The 18,210-nt window shown below is 39.0% G+C and overlaps 1 protein-coding gene across 10 annotated transcripts in view; it reads right to left on the minus strand.

Annotated features, from left to right (window-relative positions):
- Positions 1–18,210, minus strand: part of AKAP6 (A-kinase anchoring protein 6) — a 580,300-nt gene that overhangs the window by 218,359 nt on the left and 343,731 nt on the right. For 9 of the 10 annotated variants that reach the window (XM_068546345.1, XM_068546336.1, XM_068546308.1 and 6 more), the window contains 2 exons: positions 3,688–3,784; positions 2,407–2,573 (listed from right to left, as the gene is read on the minus strand). In XM_068546345.1, coding sequence (XP_068402446.1) covers positions 2,407–2,573; positions 3,688–3,784 — 264 coding nt within the window. The remainder of the gene's footprint in view (positions 1–2,406; positions 2,574–3,687; positions 3,785–18,210) is intronic. The other variant, XM_068546376.1, reaches the window with a different exon arrangement.

Below are 18,210 nucleotides of genomic sequence, written 5' to 3' on the forward strand. Positions count from 1 at the left end.
TTGCCTCTCATTTAATAATACTTTCTCCCCATTTGGTTCAGTTACCCTCTTTACTTCATCTCAGTATCTCCTGACAAAATGAGCTCATTTAAAAGCGTCCAGTTGAAATTGGCCCTGGTGAATAGAGCCACTCGTTTTCAACACAGGTCTTTTATTAATGCAGGTGATTGCATCATCTCTGCAGCTCCACTTTGGTGCCTCCCCACCCTCACCCAGACTCACCCCACTCACCCACCCATGCTCCACACCAAAGCCAAGGACAGGTTTTTAGGCTGCAAATCAATGATGTCATTTCCCTGCTCACTCCCAAACCCTCCCCTTTGTGCCCACAGCCACTCAGCTTCCCTTGCACACTCACCACCTCCCCTCTAGCTGCACAGCCTGCTCACAGAATGCCACTTCCTCAAAGAAGCGCTCCCTGATGCCCTGATCTAAATCGCTTCTCCCAGTCCAACCTCTGGTTGCTTCCTTTTCTTTTCTTTCACAGCCCATCATGGTTTATAAAAGCATGGTTGTTAGATTTGAGTCTGTCACCGCACTTCACCACAAGCTCCACGAGACAGGTACTGAGGCTGATTGTTCACCACCATGCCCCGCCTTGAGCAGTGCTAGTAACGGGCAGTGCTCTAGGTGGTGCTGGAAATGGGCTCGGGGGCCAAAGGTCTCAGTTTCAAATCCTAGCTCTGCTACCTACTACCTGTGTGACCTTAAGCCAGTTACTTAACTTCTCTGTGCCTCCATTTTTCCCATTGGAAATTAGAATAGAACTGCCTTATTTATAAGGTTTATATAGTTTGTTGTGAGAATTAAATGAGAGAATACACAGAAGTAGTGTAGAACAGTGTCTGGCATGTAGAATGCATCCAATACAGGATAGCTTTTAAAAAGTAAGCACTCAGTTTATTTTTGTTAGATAAATAAAACACAACAAAGTTTTTAGTTGTGTCCTTTCTCATCATCACTGCCCCCTACCCCAGCCAAAGTATTAGCCCAATCAACTTCTTCCTGCAGTCTGCTCCTTGAAAGGGCTCCACTTCTGCCCTGAGAAGTCTGCTGAAGACACTCTCCATTCCCTATGATTAGTTCCAGCTTTGATCCTTTCATCACGTCACTTCCTAAAATATGTGCTCATGTGCCAAGCCACCTCTCTTCCTTCCTTCAAGTATTTCCTGAAATGTGACCTCCTCCATGGAACCTTCTTTAAAGGGAACTGAGCTCATCGTTCCATCCTCTGTTTCCAACAAATAAGTTCAAGGTTGTTGTTCGAGATTCCAAAGCTATAAACCACCTAAGTTTTTCACTGGCTGCATGGCCTCACCACTGCAGGGCAGATTGGGTTTCTCCTTGCCTGCACTTGAGAATGTGAGGCTCAGAGGGCAGAGGGTTTGTTTAACTTGCTCTGTATACATTTAGCCCAATGCCAATCCACATGGGGACTGAATAAATGTGACCTGATGATGATTTAATTACTTTGTCCATGCCAGGAATAGAGGCCATGAACTCTTAACTCTGTTCCCCCCATGTTACAGTATGTTTCCATGCTTAGTCTATTATGAGACTGGTTTTCTGCATTAACTTTCACAAAAGAACAAATACAAGAGAAAAGAGAGATTGCAAGAAAATATCAAATTAATAAAATTATCTTCTACTTCATGAGTCCATTATCTTCTACTTCATGAGTCCAAAGATACCTTTAGAACAGTGGTGCACTGTATCAGAAGGTGCCTCATTTAAAATTTAACTGCATATGCTTTACGGATTATTTTGTAAATCTAAAGTGGATAACCAAAACATGTCAATATTCATTCTTAAAGTACTTGTATTCGGTGCATGCACCATTATGGAGAACTTACACTCAGAGCAAAAAGATTTGTAGCAAAGCATATGACCTTCTTCCCACTACAATGACCATCCCCTAATTAGGCAATGCATCTGATAGTCATTAACAGGAATGAGATAATGAATCACTTTCTCTCTTCTTTGTTAATTTGCTGTAACCAAGCGGCTAATGGATGTCAGAGCTGAGTGATTGCACTGATTATAGTGATTTATAGTTGCAACAAAACAATTTAAAACCATTCTGATTATTCATGTTAAAGATGCTTTATGTTTTGTTTACTAAATGTTTTATGTCCCCCTTTCTCCTACCCCTAAAGTACTTTCCCCCTCCTACTCGGCCACTTTTCACAAAAAGACCCCTTCCTGGAAAACTTGAAAGTTGTAGGCTTTTTTATTGTTTTAAACTTAACCATTTCATTTTGTTTATACATACCTATACAGAGAGAGATATATAAAGTTTACCCAGTAAAAACGAAAAGCCTTAGGGGTAGAAAGAAAACTTCAGTGGTGCCTAGTTCAAAAGAAGACAGAAATAAGAGGAAATAAGACAAACTTCAAGCCACTTACCTTGGGGCTTCCCGTCCCTTCCTCACCCTCCACAGACACATCAGTAGCCAGAATCTCAGCTTTGATGGTATCCAGAGCCCTGAGAATCCAGCTGTGTTGCCGTTTGATTTGCCTCTGCAGCTCCTTCCATTGACTTGCTATCATCCGCAGCATGTCCTTTAGTCCTTCTCCAAAAGGAGGGGAAAGCACAAGTTACGAACTCAACTGCATTTTTACCCATTATTGTTTTTCATTTAGCAAATTAGATGGATATTTCAAACAATAAACATAATTTTAAGCAACCATTACCATCACCTGCCACTCAGAACAGAGGTCGGGGATTTTTGACTTGACAGAAGGCATAAGGACACAAAAATGGGATAACCACATAGATGCATGGTTTGGAATCGACTTAGATTTAATATATTGACTAAACAAATGTATATGGAACAAAAAATCACAATACATAAAAATTATTAACACTGTAGCTTCACATTCCAAATAAAAGGCCCTGTGTGTATCTGTGTGGAGACTTTATAATGATCAGAAAATGTATGGAAATAGGTAAAGTTAATTCAACCCGAACTATAGTAAATGGGCCAGATTTAAGACAGCAGTCTTTAGTATTAGCACATCAGATTAATGCTGCTCTTTTCTTATTTAGCTGTGGTAAGCTCAAAACAAGTGCCAAACTGTAATTCATCCTGTCTTATGGTCTTTTACTACCAGGATAAGTATAACCAAATGACAAAACTATTTTTTATTTATAATCTGTTCCTCATAAATACATTAATACTGGAGTAAGAATTGGTCTAAGGCCAAAACTCTGCTAATGCAATGACCAGCAAAGAATATGCAAAACGTTCATGTGTGTGAATTGGCAGGGAAACAATCAGGTATCTCTAGACTGCCTGCCTTATATCTGTAATGATATCTATAAGTACCTGAATGCATATGCATTATAACTATATGCACAATTCTCATTCATTATCTTAATGTTATTCCCAGAGCACCTACATCAAAAAGCATGTCAGTGAAGTTTTCAGGAATGTGATTTCAATTGAAACTCAGGCGAACAGCAAGCCCCAAATGAACAGACCATTTGGAGGCAGTATTTCATCTTACAAGTATCACAGCATTGTATGCAGTATATGAAACATTTATAAATCTTGAAGGTCAATCTGATAATGTAAATATTAATAATACATAAGGAAGTGAATATATGCAGTAATTTACAGCAATGCTTCTTCATTCTTAATAGTCTGGAGACATAAAGACCTGCGATATTTCAGGAGGATTTACCTGCTTTGTGAGATGCAATAAGCTCGAGAAGTTGGTGTCCTTCCTCCTCCACAGCTTCCTTGAGAGCACAATGACTGTCTACATTCAGCTTAAAACTCTGCAAGGAAAAATACGAGCATCAAAGCCTGGCAAGGCAGTTAAAACATCCATACAAAATTACTTGCTACTTTTTATCAAGAGCCACACAGTCCAATTTACCCAATAGACAAACTAATTTGCAATACTAAAAGCTATTGATATTTGGGATCTGGGCTCAGAATGTTTCCATTAGATTAGCAGAGTGCATCTGTTTGGAAACAGCTGACAAATCTAGAAATTCATTAGGTTTTTACGAAGTCACATTCCGTAGGCTATACCAAGAGTAGCAGTGTTCTATAAAATATACTGAATTTCTACCAGCACATATGAGCTCATTTCGTCACTTTTTAGAAATGTTACTGATAGCACTATTTATGAAACCATAAAAAAATTGGCAACATAAATTATATTAGCCTTATATGCACATATATAAATCCATTAATATAGTGGGGTTTGATTCAGCTGTTTCTCAGATATCACACAAACCACAGAATATTGAGGTGGATTCAGGTGCTGTAGTGAGGAGTCAAATGTTTGAATTTTAAGTTTATTCCTTACAATATGACATTGTGTTATAAATGAATACATCAAGTACATCAGGGGCATTTTTCCCTCATGATAGTCATCCAAAAGACAAAAACTGTTATGGATGAATTCCAACTCAGAGCCATTTCTTCCAGGAAGCCTTCCCTAATGCCTTACACAGAATTAATTACTCCCCTCTCTCGGCTTCCTCTGCTCCTTATACCTGCTTCTATTGTAGAATTTATCATACTGAATTCTGCTTTATTCCTATACTTGCCTACCAAATTATAAGCAAGAAAGAACTACAATTGAAAGAATTGCCAGTTTCACATTTATTTCCAACTCATGTCACATACAAGGTGTTCAATAAATGTTTGCAGGAATAGTGGATATCTGCTGAACTGGATCAATAGGACTCTCTCAAGGGGAAGGTTTCCATTTAAATATTTCAAGAAACACAGATGGTTTTCCAAAGATTTTTCCATCTCTGGAATGTTATAAGGTGTTCCAAACACAGGAGGTCCAATGGAGGGTAATCATAGTGTCCAATCTGTTGAATCAATGGTTAGTCTTCAGGGTGAAAATCCACTCCTTGACTTGACCAATTTGAAAAAGTATGGATTTTGAAAGACTAGGTGCCACATTTTGGCTTCTCCATAATAGGGCTCCAAAGTATACAATATACTTTGCTCTCACTAAACTAAACTAAACTGAGCAATGGCTGCATGTACTGTACACTGAACTTAGTATTAAGAATATTTGACAGAAATTCAAGATGATAGTCTCATTTGGAGTGTAATTTGGATGAAAGAGGTTAAACAACCATAAATTATGATATTAGATATGAATTTTTCCATTCTTTCACTCATTCATTCATTCGGAAACCATGTATTGTGCCTATGCTGTACACTGGACAGGGTAATAGCAATTTAAGGGGTTTAAGGCATGGCCCCTGCACATCAAAGGGCATCCTCAATCACCTTGGATGTTCACTAGTGAGTCTTTTTCTTAGTGGAAAAAAGGGGTCCTTTAAAGCTCAGAAGAAAAAGCACAACAGTCAAAATAAGCTGAAAATGAAGGAGATAGGGACAGGCAGATCAGAACTTGAAGTATAAAGATAAGAATTTTGACTAAAAAAAATGACTCCAAAATGATGAATCATTTCATCTTACTAGAAGCATAAGAAACAGTAAAGTTTCAGCATAATATGGCAGAAAGAGACTTACTGGTTTCCCCAAGGGTTGTTCACTATTTCTTGTACTGCCCTCTTTCAGCTACAGGTATTTGGTTGAATAAAATAAAGTATGGCAATGTATCAGAAGCCTGATGCTTCTGGTCAATCCAAACGATATAATAGCTATTAAAAATTAAATAATTATTATTTATAGCCAAAACACGACTGTTATTTACTTTTTGCCACTGCAGTGGAAATCATCAACTCTGAAGCAGTGCCATGCAGATTGAGGTACATGTTTGTGTTTCAGGGAGAAGGGACATGGAAAAGAAAAATACTTGAGATCAACCCGAGAATGCCAACATTTAGGAAGAAATCTATTCTAGAGATTTCCTCATAACTGTAAAATTAGCCTAGTGTTCTCTTTGATTCTCTGTTTACTTACAACAGACTAGTGCTGAATGGTTGGTAATCATGAGCTTCTGAAGACGTGCATCAGGCCTATGTCTCAGCAAAAGAGAACCTTAGGACCTGTGGGTAGGTTGGATAATTTGACATAATTGAAGCCAATAGCATAGAATAGATGCAGCTGGATCTGGTTCTGCCTCAAGATGATGTGGAAGCATTTGATTAGGACATTGGAAAAGATGAAGTATTCATTATTACAAAAAAGATAAGCTTTATGCTATAGGAAAGAACCATTTAATATAACTATTACCCAAATGGTACAATAGTGCTTAATTTTCAGGTGCATCCATTAACCATTGATAATATCAAGTAAGGAATTCACAACGGGCTTCTGAGGAGGCAGGCAAGCAGGCACATTAACAAAATTGTCAATGAAATTTCTGGCTGCTAAAGGATTCTGTAATAAACTCTCCCCATTCTGCCCCCACTTCTTCCCTAGGGAAGGAAGCTTAGGTGAAAGAGTTTTTTCTTTTCTTTTCTTTTCTTTTTTTTTTTTGAACTTGACACCTGGACACATTTCCATTCTTGTGCTACTAACATGTTTCCTCAGCAATGCCTTATGGTATATAGTCCCTCTGCAACATCCATAGCACTCCCTGAAAATGCAGGGCATTCTCTGGAGATTTAATTTATGGCAACAACATGGCCATAGACAGGTACCACAGATCTACATCACTGATGATTATGTGAAATTCCATAAATATGAGTAATCTGGGACCTGTGAGATACCCTATCTTTTTTTAGTGTCTTTACAGCAGCATGAAACTGAACATCTAGAGGAGAATAACTAAGGAAATGAAAAATACAGTGGCTGAGACAAAGGACTAGATTATCAAAAAGATGATACTTCACAGGTTGACCAATGGGTATTCCTAGCGTCACCAGCATGTACAGATATGGGTGCATTACTCCTTGTCAGGATCCAAATTCAGGTAAGCACACTGATTGTACTTTAATCATGATCACACCTTACTAAGTAGATAACAAAACTACACCTTATCCTATTCCATTCAAATTTCTGAAGATCCCAGTTTGATGGAAGCATGGAGATCATGTGGATATGAAATGAAACCAAGGAAATGTACACCTTGATGCACAAAACTATGACAAACATGAAGATAGTTACTCATGAGGGATCATAAGAATTGACATGAATCTCCTGGTACAGGAAATAGTGGGAAAGACCATAATCACACTCAGAAGCTTAAAGATCCAAAATGTCTAGGTTTTAGCAGAATCACATCATGAACATAGACTTTCTGCCATCCCCATGGAATACTGTTAGTGTCTGCCAGGTCCATTGAGGTCCATGAATTTTATAATGTTTGTGAACAGAGAGGCCAAAAAGAGTTACGGTATCTTTCCCGACATAATTTATGCTTTTAAAAAAAGCATAAATTAATACAACAGATATCTATTGAGCAGTCTCTGCCAGGCCTATAGATACAAGAATTAACAATACCCAATTCCAGCACACACTGCTTATAGTCTGTTGGGTAAAAGAGATCAAAAGCAAGTAGCCTTATATGACCCAGCACAGCATAAATATGTAATTGGGGTTTGATGTATAACAGAGAGTGGCAGGGCCTTAAACTGAACAGTGATATGCATGCCCAATGAGATTTAATTTTTTTAAATGCAGGCCAAGTAAAAATAAGATTGTAGGCTATATTCTGTATGAGTGTGATAGTGCTAGATAGGTGCTGTGGGAGCTCAAGCTGGGAACCAGGTTCTGCAGAGGCTGGCAGGGAGCTTGTGAAGAAAGAATTGATTTGCATGTGGGGCTGGAGACACGCTTTACTGCAGCAGGAAGAGAGGAGCCAGAAGCAGCTTGGTATGGCTGGGACAAGGTGGAAGCAGGGGATGTGGGAGCTGCAGCTACACATGGTATTTAACTCCAAGAGCCGTTAAGAGTCATGGAAGAAGAGGTCAACAACATGGGAGGGTGACCGGTACAGTTCTGTGTTCTAGAAACATCTTCCTGGCTTTTATACAGAGTTGACTTTAGAAGGGCAGACAAGGAGGCTATTTAGGAGGCTGCTATGGTAATGGAGGCCAGATGTTTCTGTATGCTCATATTTTTTTTAATTAAAAAAAGGTATGTTTTTTCTTCTAAATGAATGGAAGAAGGAAAAATGGAGAAAATCTTCTGTCTTTTTAAGTTTTTCTCAGTGCGTGAGAACAGCATGTGCCAGATTTTAGTTCTTTGGCTGTTCTGATGATAAATAACAGAGGTTTATTAGTCAGGAGTCTCCAAATGTGAAAGACATATTGAACTGATGAACTTTTACTCCCACTGTCATTTTAAAGAGATGCTATATATGCTGATGAATAAGACACTTGATGACACTTTTTCTTCACACAAAAGATTTTTACTACCCTAAGAAAATGAAAACTTGCTTTTTCACAAGGGCAGGAGGAGGAATGTGTGTTCAGTCAGAGAAGCAGAGGCTTGAAAAGTCACCTGCTATCTGCCTTAGGCCATCTCCACCCGGGCTCCATCTGAGCTGTGCCCGGCACCATCCTGCATTCCCAGAGGGGCTCTTGGTGGGGAAGAAAGCCATGACCCTCTGTGCACAGCCTGGCAGCTTCTCTCCTGCTCTTCCCAATGCCATCCGTAGCGGATGGTCAGATGGTCCTCAAAATATAAAATATACCTTCCAAATGCCACACGTGCCAAAAATTGAAAGATTTTTATGAGTAAATATTTTTGTTTAAGAACCTCCGAAAAACTTGATAAGACATTATACAGCCATTAAAATGAAGACTATGAAATCACATGAAAAATAGAACACATTATAAGCCAAAAAATGAAAGTTCAAATTGTATCTATGATTAAGCTGTAACTATGTAAATGGATAGTCCCAGCGTGTAGAAGAAGAAGACTACAGGGAAATGCAACAAAATGTTAACACCATTTGTGCAGGGTAGGACTTGGAGTTAACATAGTCTGGTCTTATGGAATGAGTTCTCAGGGCTTTTGCTTTCTGAAACATAAAATGAAAAGTTATACTATCTAACTTCCAAGTTGTAAGAATTAGAGATAATGATTGTAAAGCACTGAAGCAGTGCTTGGCAATGAGTGGGGCTAAAGAAAAATCATTATAGGCTTTTAAATTCATTTTCTCTGTTTTCCAAATGTTCTGTGTAGCAAGTGGTACTTTATGGCATTTTTAGGTGACAAGTGGCACTTACTGTTGAGGCTCTCTGAACTCCTCAAGTACAGATACCAGGTTCTCTTTGCTTTTGGGCCACCACCCAGCACAGGGGGCACCCAAACACAGATGCTGCTCTCTGGGAGTCCAGGGAGCAGGGGACTGAGAGACCAGTGATCTGAGCCTTCCTTTCGTGTGCCCTTGGACAAGTCATCTAACCCTTCTGGGCTTCTGTTTCCTTATCTACAATCCAGGCATTTGGACTCCATATTTTCCATTTCTTGGACGCTTTGATTTTATCTTTAAGCCACACAGTTAAGGACAGGTGGCTCAGGAGAATTTTTATTCTAAAGCAGAAAATTTTCAAAGCGGGAAGAATCCCAAAGGCCATCTAACTATTCATCTACCCTAGGGCAGCTCTGTCCCTCTACATCCCAGGCAGATGTGTTCATTCTATTTTTAACTATCTCCAGGGAAGTTTCTTCTAACTTCTCATCCTGAGTCCGCAACGTTTCTTCTCAGGAATTTGACAGCTTTGTGAATAGGAGTACGAGCTTCCCTCAGCTTCGGATTCTTTTGCCAAGTCATCTCTCCAGCGTAGGAGCTGGAGATCAGAAACACTGTGAGAATATGCCAACAAAATCCACACGTCCAGTCAATCACCAAGCCCTGACAATTTATTTCTCTATCCTCACCTTTCTGTATCGACCAACACTGCCTTCGATTCAGGCCCGCATCATCATCCCTTGCCAGGCTGACTTCAACAGCCTCCAGTCATGACCCCCTCAAAACGACATTTTTTTCTTTATTTGTGGCATGCCTGTGAAGGTGCAGGCATCATCCTAAGCTTGAGGGATGTGGCTGTGAGCAAGATAAATATAGTTCCTGGTCTCACAGAGCGCACAGTCTAGCGGCGGGGACAGGAGGTGGGGAATGTGTATCTTAAAAACAGGGGGTTGCAGTTGATTATATCAAGGGGACTAATGACATGGTGTGGGTGCTGGGGACAAGCATGGGCTCTGGAGCTGGACAAGCCTGGGTTCAAATCCTGGCTCCTCTATCACCCCCTGTGTAGCTCTGGGCAATCTCTTTGTACTCAGTTTCTTCATAGGTAAAAAGGGGGATATGTTAGTGCCTATCTCATGGGGTTGCTGTGAGGATGAAATGCCTTGATACCTGTAGAACAGAGCCTGGCATATTGTAATAGCTCAGTAAAAATATTTTATTACACAGAATGTTCTGTCTACAAAACAACTCTTGTTAAATGCCTCCGATGGCTTCCCCAGGTTGCAGGATAAGGTCCAGCCTCCAGCATGACCTACAGAGCCTCTGGGATCCCACTCAAGTCTGCCTCTTGGGTCCCAGGTCTGCCTTGAAATGTGCCAGCTCACATCAGTCATCTTGCTCATCTAAGATTCTGCTCTTGCTTGCACCTCTGCCTGGAAAGTCCTTTTTCCCCTCCCCTGGCTCGGCCCTGCTTATCCTTTAAAATTCATCTCAGGTGTCACCCTTGCTAGCAAGTTTTCCCTGACCCTCTTCCAGCCTCCTGGTTTCCCCTCCTCAGCATCCACAGTAACTGCAGAGCTCGAACCTCTACTTACTACACTGCTGTATAACTATTGATGATGGGTCTGCTTCCCACCCATGAGTTGAGAGTAGACCTTCACTTTTCATTTGTGCTTGTATCTTCAATGCCTAGGACAGTGCCTGGCACACAGCACACACCTGATAAATGTTCAAGGAGCAAATGAATGAAGATTCGTACCAAAAACCTTCCACGAAGCTTTCAAAATGCTGCCTACAGTATTTTGGGCTATATTGGTGCGATCACTCTTCACTTGCAAGTGGTTGATGAATGTCCCCAAATTTTACTCATTGAACACCATGTAAATGAGCTGTCATGTTCCTTTGCTTACAAAATTACTTGCCAATTACACTTAGATGATCCCGGTGTAATTGCCATGTAATCTGTACCCTGGCTGAGATAGCCCAAATCATCAATTTAACTTTACCCTCTCATCATATGGTACTTACCACATAATTAAATAAATGGTCAGCCACCACCACAATTATATATCTCCCCAACAAAATGAAGTGGCTACATTTGTCACTGATTTATTAGTTACGACAATATGCAACACACCACCACATATAATATCAGAAGCTTTAAAAAATGAAAAGCACTATGTACTCTTGAGAAAGATGTTCCAAGTTCATGAACAAAAAGATAAGCATTATAAAAACATTGTTTTCCTTTTTTTAAAAGAGGCACTAAGATAGAAAGACAAAAATCCTTGTTCTTCCTGAGGAAACTTGTTTTTCCTGAAACTGCAGATAATAAAAACATTTCCAAGCATTCGAAAGTGAATTTAGCTCCTCAACCAAATCACAATTTCTTTCAAACAAGCAGTTGCATTTTTTTGTGGAAGGTAAATATATTTTACTAAGGCTGGCATTCTTTTTTTGATAGACTTGCTAATATCTTATTCAAGGATTAGATAGATGGGAGAGATCCTGAATGTTGATGGTGCCTCTTAGTGAACAAATTTTCATTTGCTTTTCTGGATGCTACCTCCACACCTGGCACAGGTAATCACATTGACTTCCCAGCATGGCCACATTAGGCCAAATGGATTTGCAGAGGTTCTGTCTAAAGGGACCATGTGACTTCCAGAACACACTGCTCTGAGGCCCTAATTGAAAAAGAGGTCAATGCTGGCCCAAATCTCTCTCTACCCCCTGCGGTGGAATAATTGATGTGCAGCAGCCCCTACAGATGTGGAGTCACCAAGGTGATGGATGGATATAAGTATATTATTCACACGTACAGCTGTTAATATACAGGTCCCAGTGCAAACACCAAGACCTAAGAATATTATGTGGATTTAGGACAATCCCTGAAGGACTCCAGTTCCATTAAAAATTTGTTTGGCAGCCTGGGGCAGATCTATTCCAACTCCCAGATGCTTCATGCATTTGAGAGGGGGAACCAAATTGCTTTAAAAATAAATTTAATAAATTTCGTAACGTCAAGTCATTAACATCCTGTGTAGTCATACAGTCTTCATCTTTTGAAATAGTAATGTTAACCTGTGGAATTTTCTTAACCTTTCTAATATCTGAGTTACCATTCTATTTTCCTTGTGTTTTTTGCCAAAGGGGATGAATTACATCCTGAAAGCAGAAGAAACTATCCTACTTTTTCCCTCTATAGGTGTTTTTCTTGTCACAAATATACCAGACAATACCCAGAAAGCTCTGTGACCAGAGTCCATTTTGATTTGGAAACTGTAGAGGAAATAATTTACCTTGCATACATTCTCAGTTATTGTTTGATGATTTATAATATTAGCTATAATTTGCTGCTGTAGTGGTTGTAACATTGCTTTTACAAGTGCTCATTTATTCATTTAACAGATTTGTTTAGTACATATCATGCATGTGCAGGGCAGGGTGTCAGAGCAGACACCAAAAAGACACAAGCAGTCCCTCAGGGAGGTGACAGTCACAGGTGAATCATTAGGGCAGGGTAGGTGGGGAGAGATTCAACCTCTCTAGGAACACCCGAGATTCTCACACCACCTGTTCTCAGGGTCTCCGAGGGGTGCACACAACTCCCCCAAAGTGAACAAAGCATCCTCACTTACAACAGGGTTATGTGATCTTCACAACAACCTTCAGTAGATATGACAGGCATTTTTCTGGCTAGAGTAAAGATCTGTTTCAGGCCTGAAACTTTTATCTTTAAAATGTTATCTTTTAATCTTTATCTAATATTATTTATGCCAGGGGAATTGCTTCAAGATTCCAAAATTCCATGTAACACAGTAGATAAGTAAGATCTGCACATGGGTCTACACAGGGAGACAGATAGTGGGTGACAGCACCCTGGCTCAAGTGAGTTAGGTCACGCACTGGCTCTTGTCCATACATGGTGCCCTTTGATAGTGCATAAACCCTCAGAGTACAAGGCAGTCTGCAAACTGTCTCTTCAGTGCTTAGCATACCACCACCCTAAATAGCAAGTGTTCAATAAATCCAGTATTTCTCTGTTATGCTACTTTAAAGCAGTCATCACATTCTAAAGAAAAAGAATAAAGTAATAAATCGGTAAAATGTCTGGGTGACAGCAATTTTTATTTTTTTTTAATTATTTAATTTATTTTTTTTATACAGCAGGTTCTTATTAGTTATCCATTTTATGCATATTAGGGTATACATGTCAATCCCAATCTCCCAATTCATCACACCACCACCACAACCCCCCGCCACTTTCCCCCTTTGGTGTCCATACGTTTGTTCTCTACATCGGTGTCTCTATTTCTGCCCTGCAAACTGGTTCATTCGTACCATTTTTCTAGGTTCCACATATGTGCGTTAATATATGATATTTGTTTTTCTCTTTCTGACTTACTTCACTCCGTATGACAGTCCCTAGATCCATCCACATCTCTACAAATGACCCAATTTCGTTCCTCTTTATGGCTAAGTAATATTCCATTGTATATATGTACCACATCTTTATCCATTCGTCTGTCGATGGGCATTTAGGTTGCTTCCATGACCTGGCTATTGTAAATAGTGCTGCAATGAATATTGGGGTGCATGTGTCTTTTTGAATTATGGTTTTCTCAGGGTATATGCCCAGGAGTGGGATTGCTGGGTCATAGAGTAATTCTATTTTTAGTTTTTTAAGGAACCTCCAAACTGTTCTCCATGGTGGCTGTATCAATTTACATTCCCACCAACAGTGCAAGAGGGTTCCCTTTTCTCCACACCCTCTCCAGCATTTGTTGTTTGTAGATTTTCTGATGATGCCCATCCTAACTGGTGTGAGGTGATACCTCACTGTAGTTTTGATTTGCATTTCTCTAATAATTAGTGATGTTGAGCACGTCTTCATGTGCTTCTTCGCTACCTGTATGTCGTCTTTGGAGAAATGTCTATTTATGTCTTCTGCCCATTTTTTCATTGGGTTGTTTGTTTTTTTAATATTGAGCTGCATGAGCTGTTTATATATTTTGGAGATTAAACCTTTGTCAGTTGATACGTTTGCAAATATTTTCTCCCATTCTGAGGGCCGTCTTTTTGTCTTGTTTGTAGTTTCCTTTGCTTTGCAAAAGCTTTTAAGTTTCATTAGGTCCCATGTGTTTATTTTTGTTTTTATTTCCATTACTCTAGGAGGTGGATTGAAAAAGATCTTGCTGTGATTTATGTCAAAGAGTGTTCTTACTGTGTTTTCCTCTAAGTGTTTTATAGTGTCCGGTCTTACATTTAGGTCTCGAATCCATTTTGAGTTTATTTTTGTGTATGGTGTTACGGAGTGTTCTAATTTCATTCTTTTACATGTAGCTGTCCAGGTTTCCCAGCACCACTTATTGAAGAGACTGTCTTTTCTCCATTGTATATCCTTGCCTGCTTTGTCATAGATTAGGTGACCATAGGTGCGTGGGTTTATATCTGGACTTTCTATCCTCTTCCATTGATCTATGATTCTGTTTTTGTGCCAGTACCATTTTGTCTTGATTACTGTAGCTTTGTAGTATAGTCTGAAGTCAGGGAGTCTGATTCCTCCAGCTCCGTTTTTTTCCCTAAAGCTTTGGTTATTCGGGGTCTTTTGTGTCTCCAAACAAATTTTAAGATTTTTTGTTCTAGTTCTGTGAAAAATGCCATTGGTAATTTGATAGGGATTGCACTGAATCTGTAGATTGCTTTGGGTAGTATAGTCATTTTCGCAATATTGATTCTTCCAATCCAAGAACATGGTATATCTCTCCATCTGTTTGTATCATCTTTAATTTATTTCACCAGTGTCTTATAGTTTTCTGCATACAGGTCTTTTGTCTCCTTAGGTAGGTTTATTCCAAGGTATTTTATTCTTTTTGTTGCAGTGGTAAATGGGAGCGTTTCCTTAATTTCTCTTTCAGATTTTTCATCATTAGCGTATAGGAATGCAAGAGATTTCTGTGCATTAGTTTTGTATCCTGCTAGTTCACCGAATTCATTGATTAGCTCTAGTAGTTTTCTGGTGGCATCTTTAGGATTCTCTATGTATAGTATCATGTCATCTGCAAACAGTGACAGTTTTACTACTTCTTTTCCAATTTGTGTACCTTTTATTTCTTTTTCTTCTCTGATTGCTGTGGCTAGGACTTCCAAAACTATGTTGCATAACAGTGGTGAGAGTGGATGTCCTTGTCTTGTTCCTGATCTTAGAGGAAATGGTTTCAGTTTTTCACCATTGAGAATGATGTTTGCTGTGGGTTTGTCGCACATGGGCTTTATTATGTTGAGGTAGGTTCCCTGTATGCCCACTTTCTGGAGAGTTTTAATCATAAATGGGTGTTGAATTTTGTCAAAAGCTCTTTCTGCATCTACTGAGATGATCAAATTGTTAATATGGTGTACCACATTAATTGATTTGCGTATATTGAAGAATCCTTGCGTCCCTGGGATAAGTCCCACTTGATCATGGTGTATGATCGTTTTAATGTGTTACTGGATTCTGTTTGCTAGTATTTTGTTGAGGATTTTTGCATCTACATTCATCAGTGATATTGGTCTTTAATTTTCTTTTCTTGTAGTATCTTTGTCTGGTTTTGGTATCAGGGTGATGGTGGCCTCATAGAATGAGTTTGGGAGTGTTCCTTCCTCTGCAATTTTTTGGAACAGTTTGAGAAGGATGGGTGTTAGCTCTTCTCTAAATGTTTGATAGAATTCACCTGTGAAGCCATCTGGTCCTGGACTTTTGTTGGAACATTTTTAATCACAGTTTCAATTTCATAACCTGTGATTGGTCTGTTCATATTTTCTATTTCTTCCTGGTTCAGTCTTGGAAGGTTGTGCTTTTCTAAGAATTTGTCCATTTCTTCCAGGTTGTCCATTTTATTGGCATAGAGTTGCTTGTAGTAATCTCTTAGGATGCTTTGTATTTCTGCTGTGTCTGTTGTAACGTCTCCTTTTTCATTTCTAATTTTATTGATTTGAGTCCTCTCCCTCTTTTTCTTGATGAGTCTGGCTAATGGTTTATCAATTTTGTTTATCTTCTCAAAGAGCCAGCTTTTTGTTTTATTGATCTTTGCTATTGTTTTCTTTGTTTCTATTTCATTTATTTCTGCTCTGATCTTTATGATTTCTTTCCTTCTGCTAACTTTGGGTTTTGTTTGTTCTTCTTTCTCTAGTTCCTTTAGGTGTAAGGTTAGATTGTTTATTTGAGATTTTTCTTGTTTCTTGAGGTAGGCTTGTATTGCTATAAACTTCCCTCTTAGAACTGCTTTTGCTGCATCCTATAGGTTTTGGATCATCGTGTTTTCATTGTCATTTGTCTCTAGACATTTTTTTATTTCCTCTTAGATTTCTTCAGCGAGCTCTTGGTTATGTAGTAACATATTGTTTAGCCTCCATGTGTTTGTGTTTTTTACATTTTTTTCCCTGTAATTGATTTCTAATCTCATAGTGTTGTGGTCAGAAAAGATGCTTGATATGATTTCAATTTTCTTAAATTTACTAGGGCTTGATTTGTGACCCAAGATATGATCTATCCTGGAGAATGTTCCGCTTGCACTTGAGAAGAAAGATTAATCTGCTGTTTTTGGATGGAATGCCCTATAAATATCAATAAAGTCCATCTTGTTTAATGTGTCATTTAAAGCTTGTGTTTCCTTATTAATATTCTGTCTGGATGATCTGTCCTTTGGTGTAAGTGAGGTGTTAAAGTCCCCACTATTATTGTGTTACTGTCGATTTCCTGTTTTATAGCTGTTAGCAGTTGCCTTATGTATTGAGGTGCTCCTATGTTGGGTGCATATATATTTATAATTGTTATATCTTCTTCTTGGATTGATCCCTTGATCATTATGTAGTGTCCTTCCTTGTCTCTTGTGACATTCTTTATTTTAAAGTCTATTTTATCTGATATGAGTACTGCTACTCCAGCTTTCTTTTGATTTCCATTTGCATGGAATCACTTTTTCCATCCCCTCACTTTCAGTCTGTATGTGTCCCTAGGTCTGAAGTGGGTCCCTTGTAGACAGCATATATATGGGTCTTGTTTTTGTATCCATTCAGCCAGTCTGTGTCTTTTGGTTGGAGCATTTAATCCATTCACGTTTAAGGTAATTATCGATATGTATGTTCCTATGACCATTTTCTTAATTGTTTTGGGTTTGTTTTTGTAGGTCCTTTTCTTCTCTTGTGTTTCCCACTTAGAGAAGTTCCTTTAGCATTTGTTGTACAGCTGGTTTGGTGGTGCCGAAATCTCTTAGCTTTTGCTTGTCTGTAAAGCTTTTGATTTCTCCATCAAATCTGAATGAGATCCTTGCCGGTAGAGTAATCTTGGTTGTAGGTTCTTCCCTTTCATTACTTCAAATATATCATGTCACTCCCTTCTGGCTTGTAGAGTTTCTGCTGACAAATCAGCTGTTAACCTTATGGGAGTTCCCTTGTATGTTATTTGTCGTTTTTCCCTTGTTGCTTTCAATAATTTTTCTTTGTCTCTAATTTTTGTCAATTTGATTACTATGTGTCTCGGCATGTTTCTCCTTGGATTTATCCTGCCTGGGACTCTCTGTGCTTCCTGGACGTGGGTGGCTCTTTCCTTTCCCTTGTTTGGGAAGTTTTCGACTATAATCTCTTCAAATATTTTCTTGGGTCCTTTCTCTCTCTCTTCTCCTTCTGGGACCCCTATAATGCGAATGTTGTTGCATTTATTGTTGTCCCGGAGGTCTCTTAGGCTGTCTTCATTTCTTTTCATTCTTTTTTCTTTATTCTGTTCTGCAGCAGTGATTTCCACCATTCTGTCTTCCAGGTCACTTATCCGTTCTTCTGCCTCAGTTATTCTGCTATTATTTCCTTCTAGTGTATTTTTAATTTCAGTTACTGTACTGTTCATCTCTGTTTGTTTGTTCTTTAATTCTTCTAGGTGTTTCTTTTTTAATTCTTCTAGGTCTGTGTTAAACATTTCTTGCATCTTCTCGATCTTTGCCTCCATTCTTTTTCCGAGGTCCTGGATCATTTTCACTGTCATTATTCTGAATTCTTTTTCTGGAAGGTTTCCTATCTCCACTTCACTTAGTTGTTTTTCTGGGGTTTTATCTTGTTCCTTCATCTGGTACATAGCCCTCT

Source organism: Eschrichtius robustus, chromosome 1 (assembly GCF_028021215.1).
Source record: "Eschrichtius robustus isolate mEscRob2 chromosome 1, mEscRob2.pri, whole genome shotgun sequence".
Classification (NCBI taxonomy): domain Eukaryota; kingdom Metazoa; phylum Chordata; class Mammalia; order Artiodactyla; family Eschrichtiidae; genus Eschrichtius; species Eschrichtius robustus.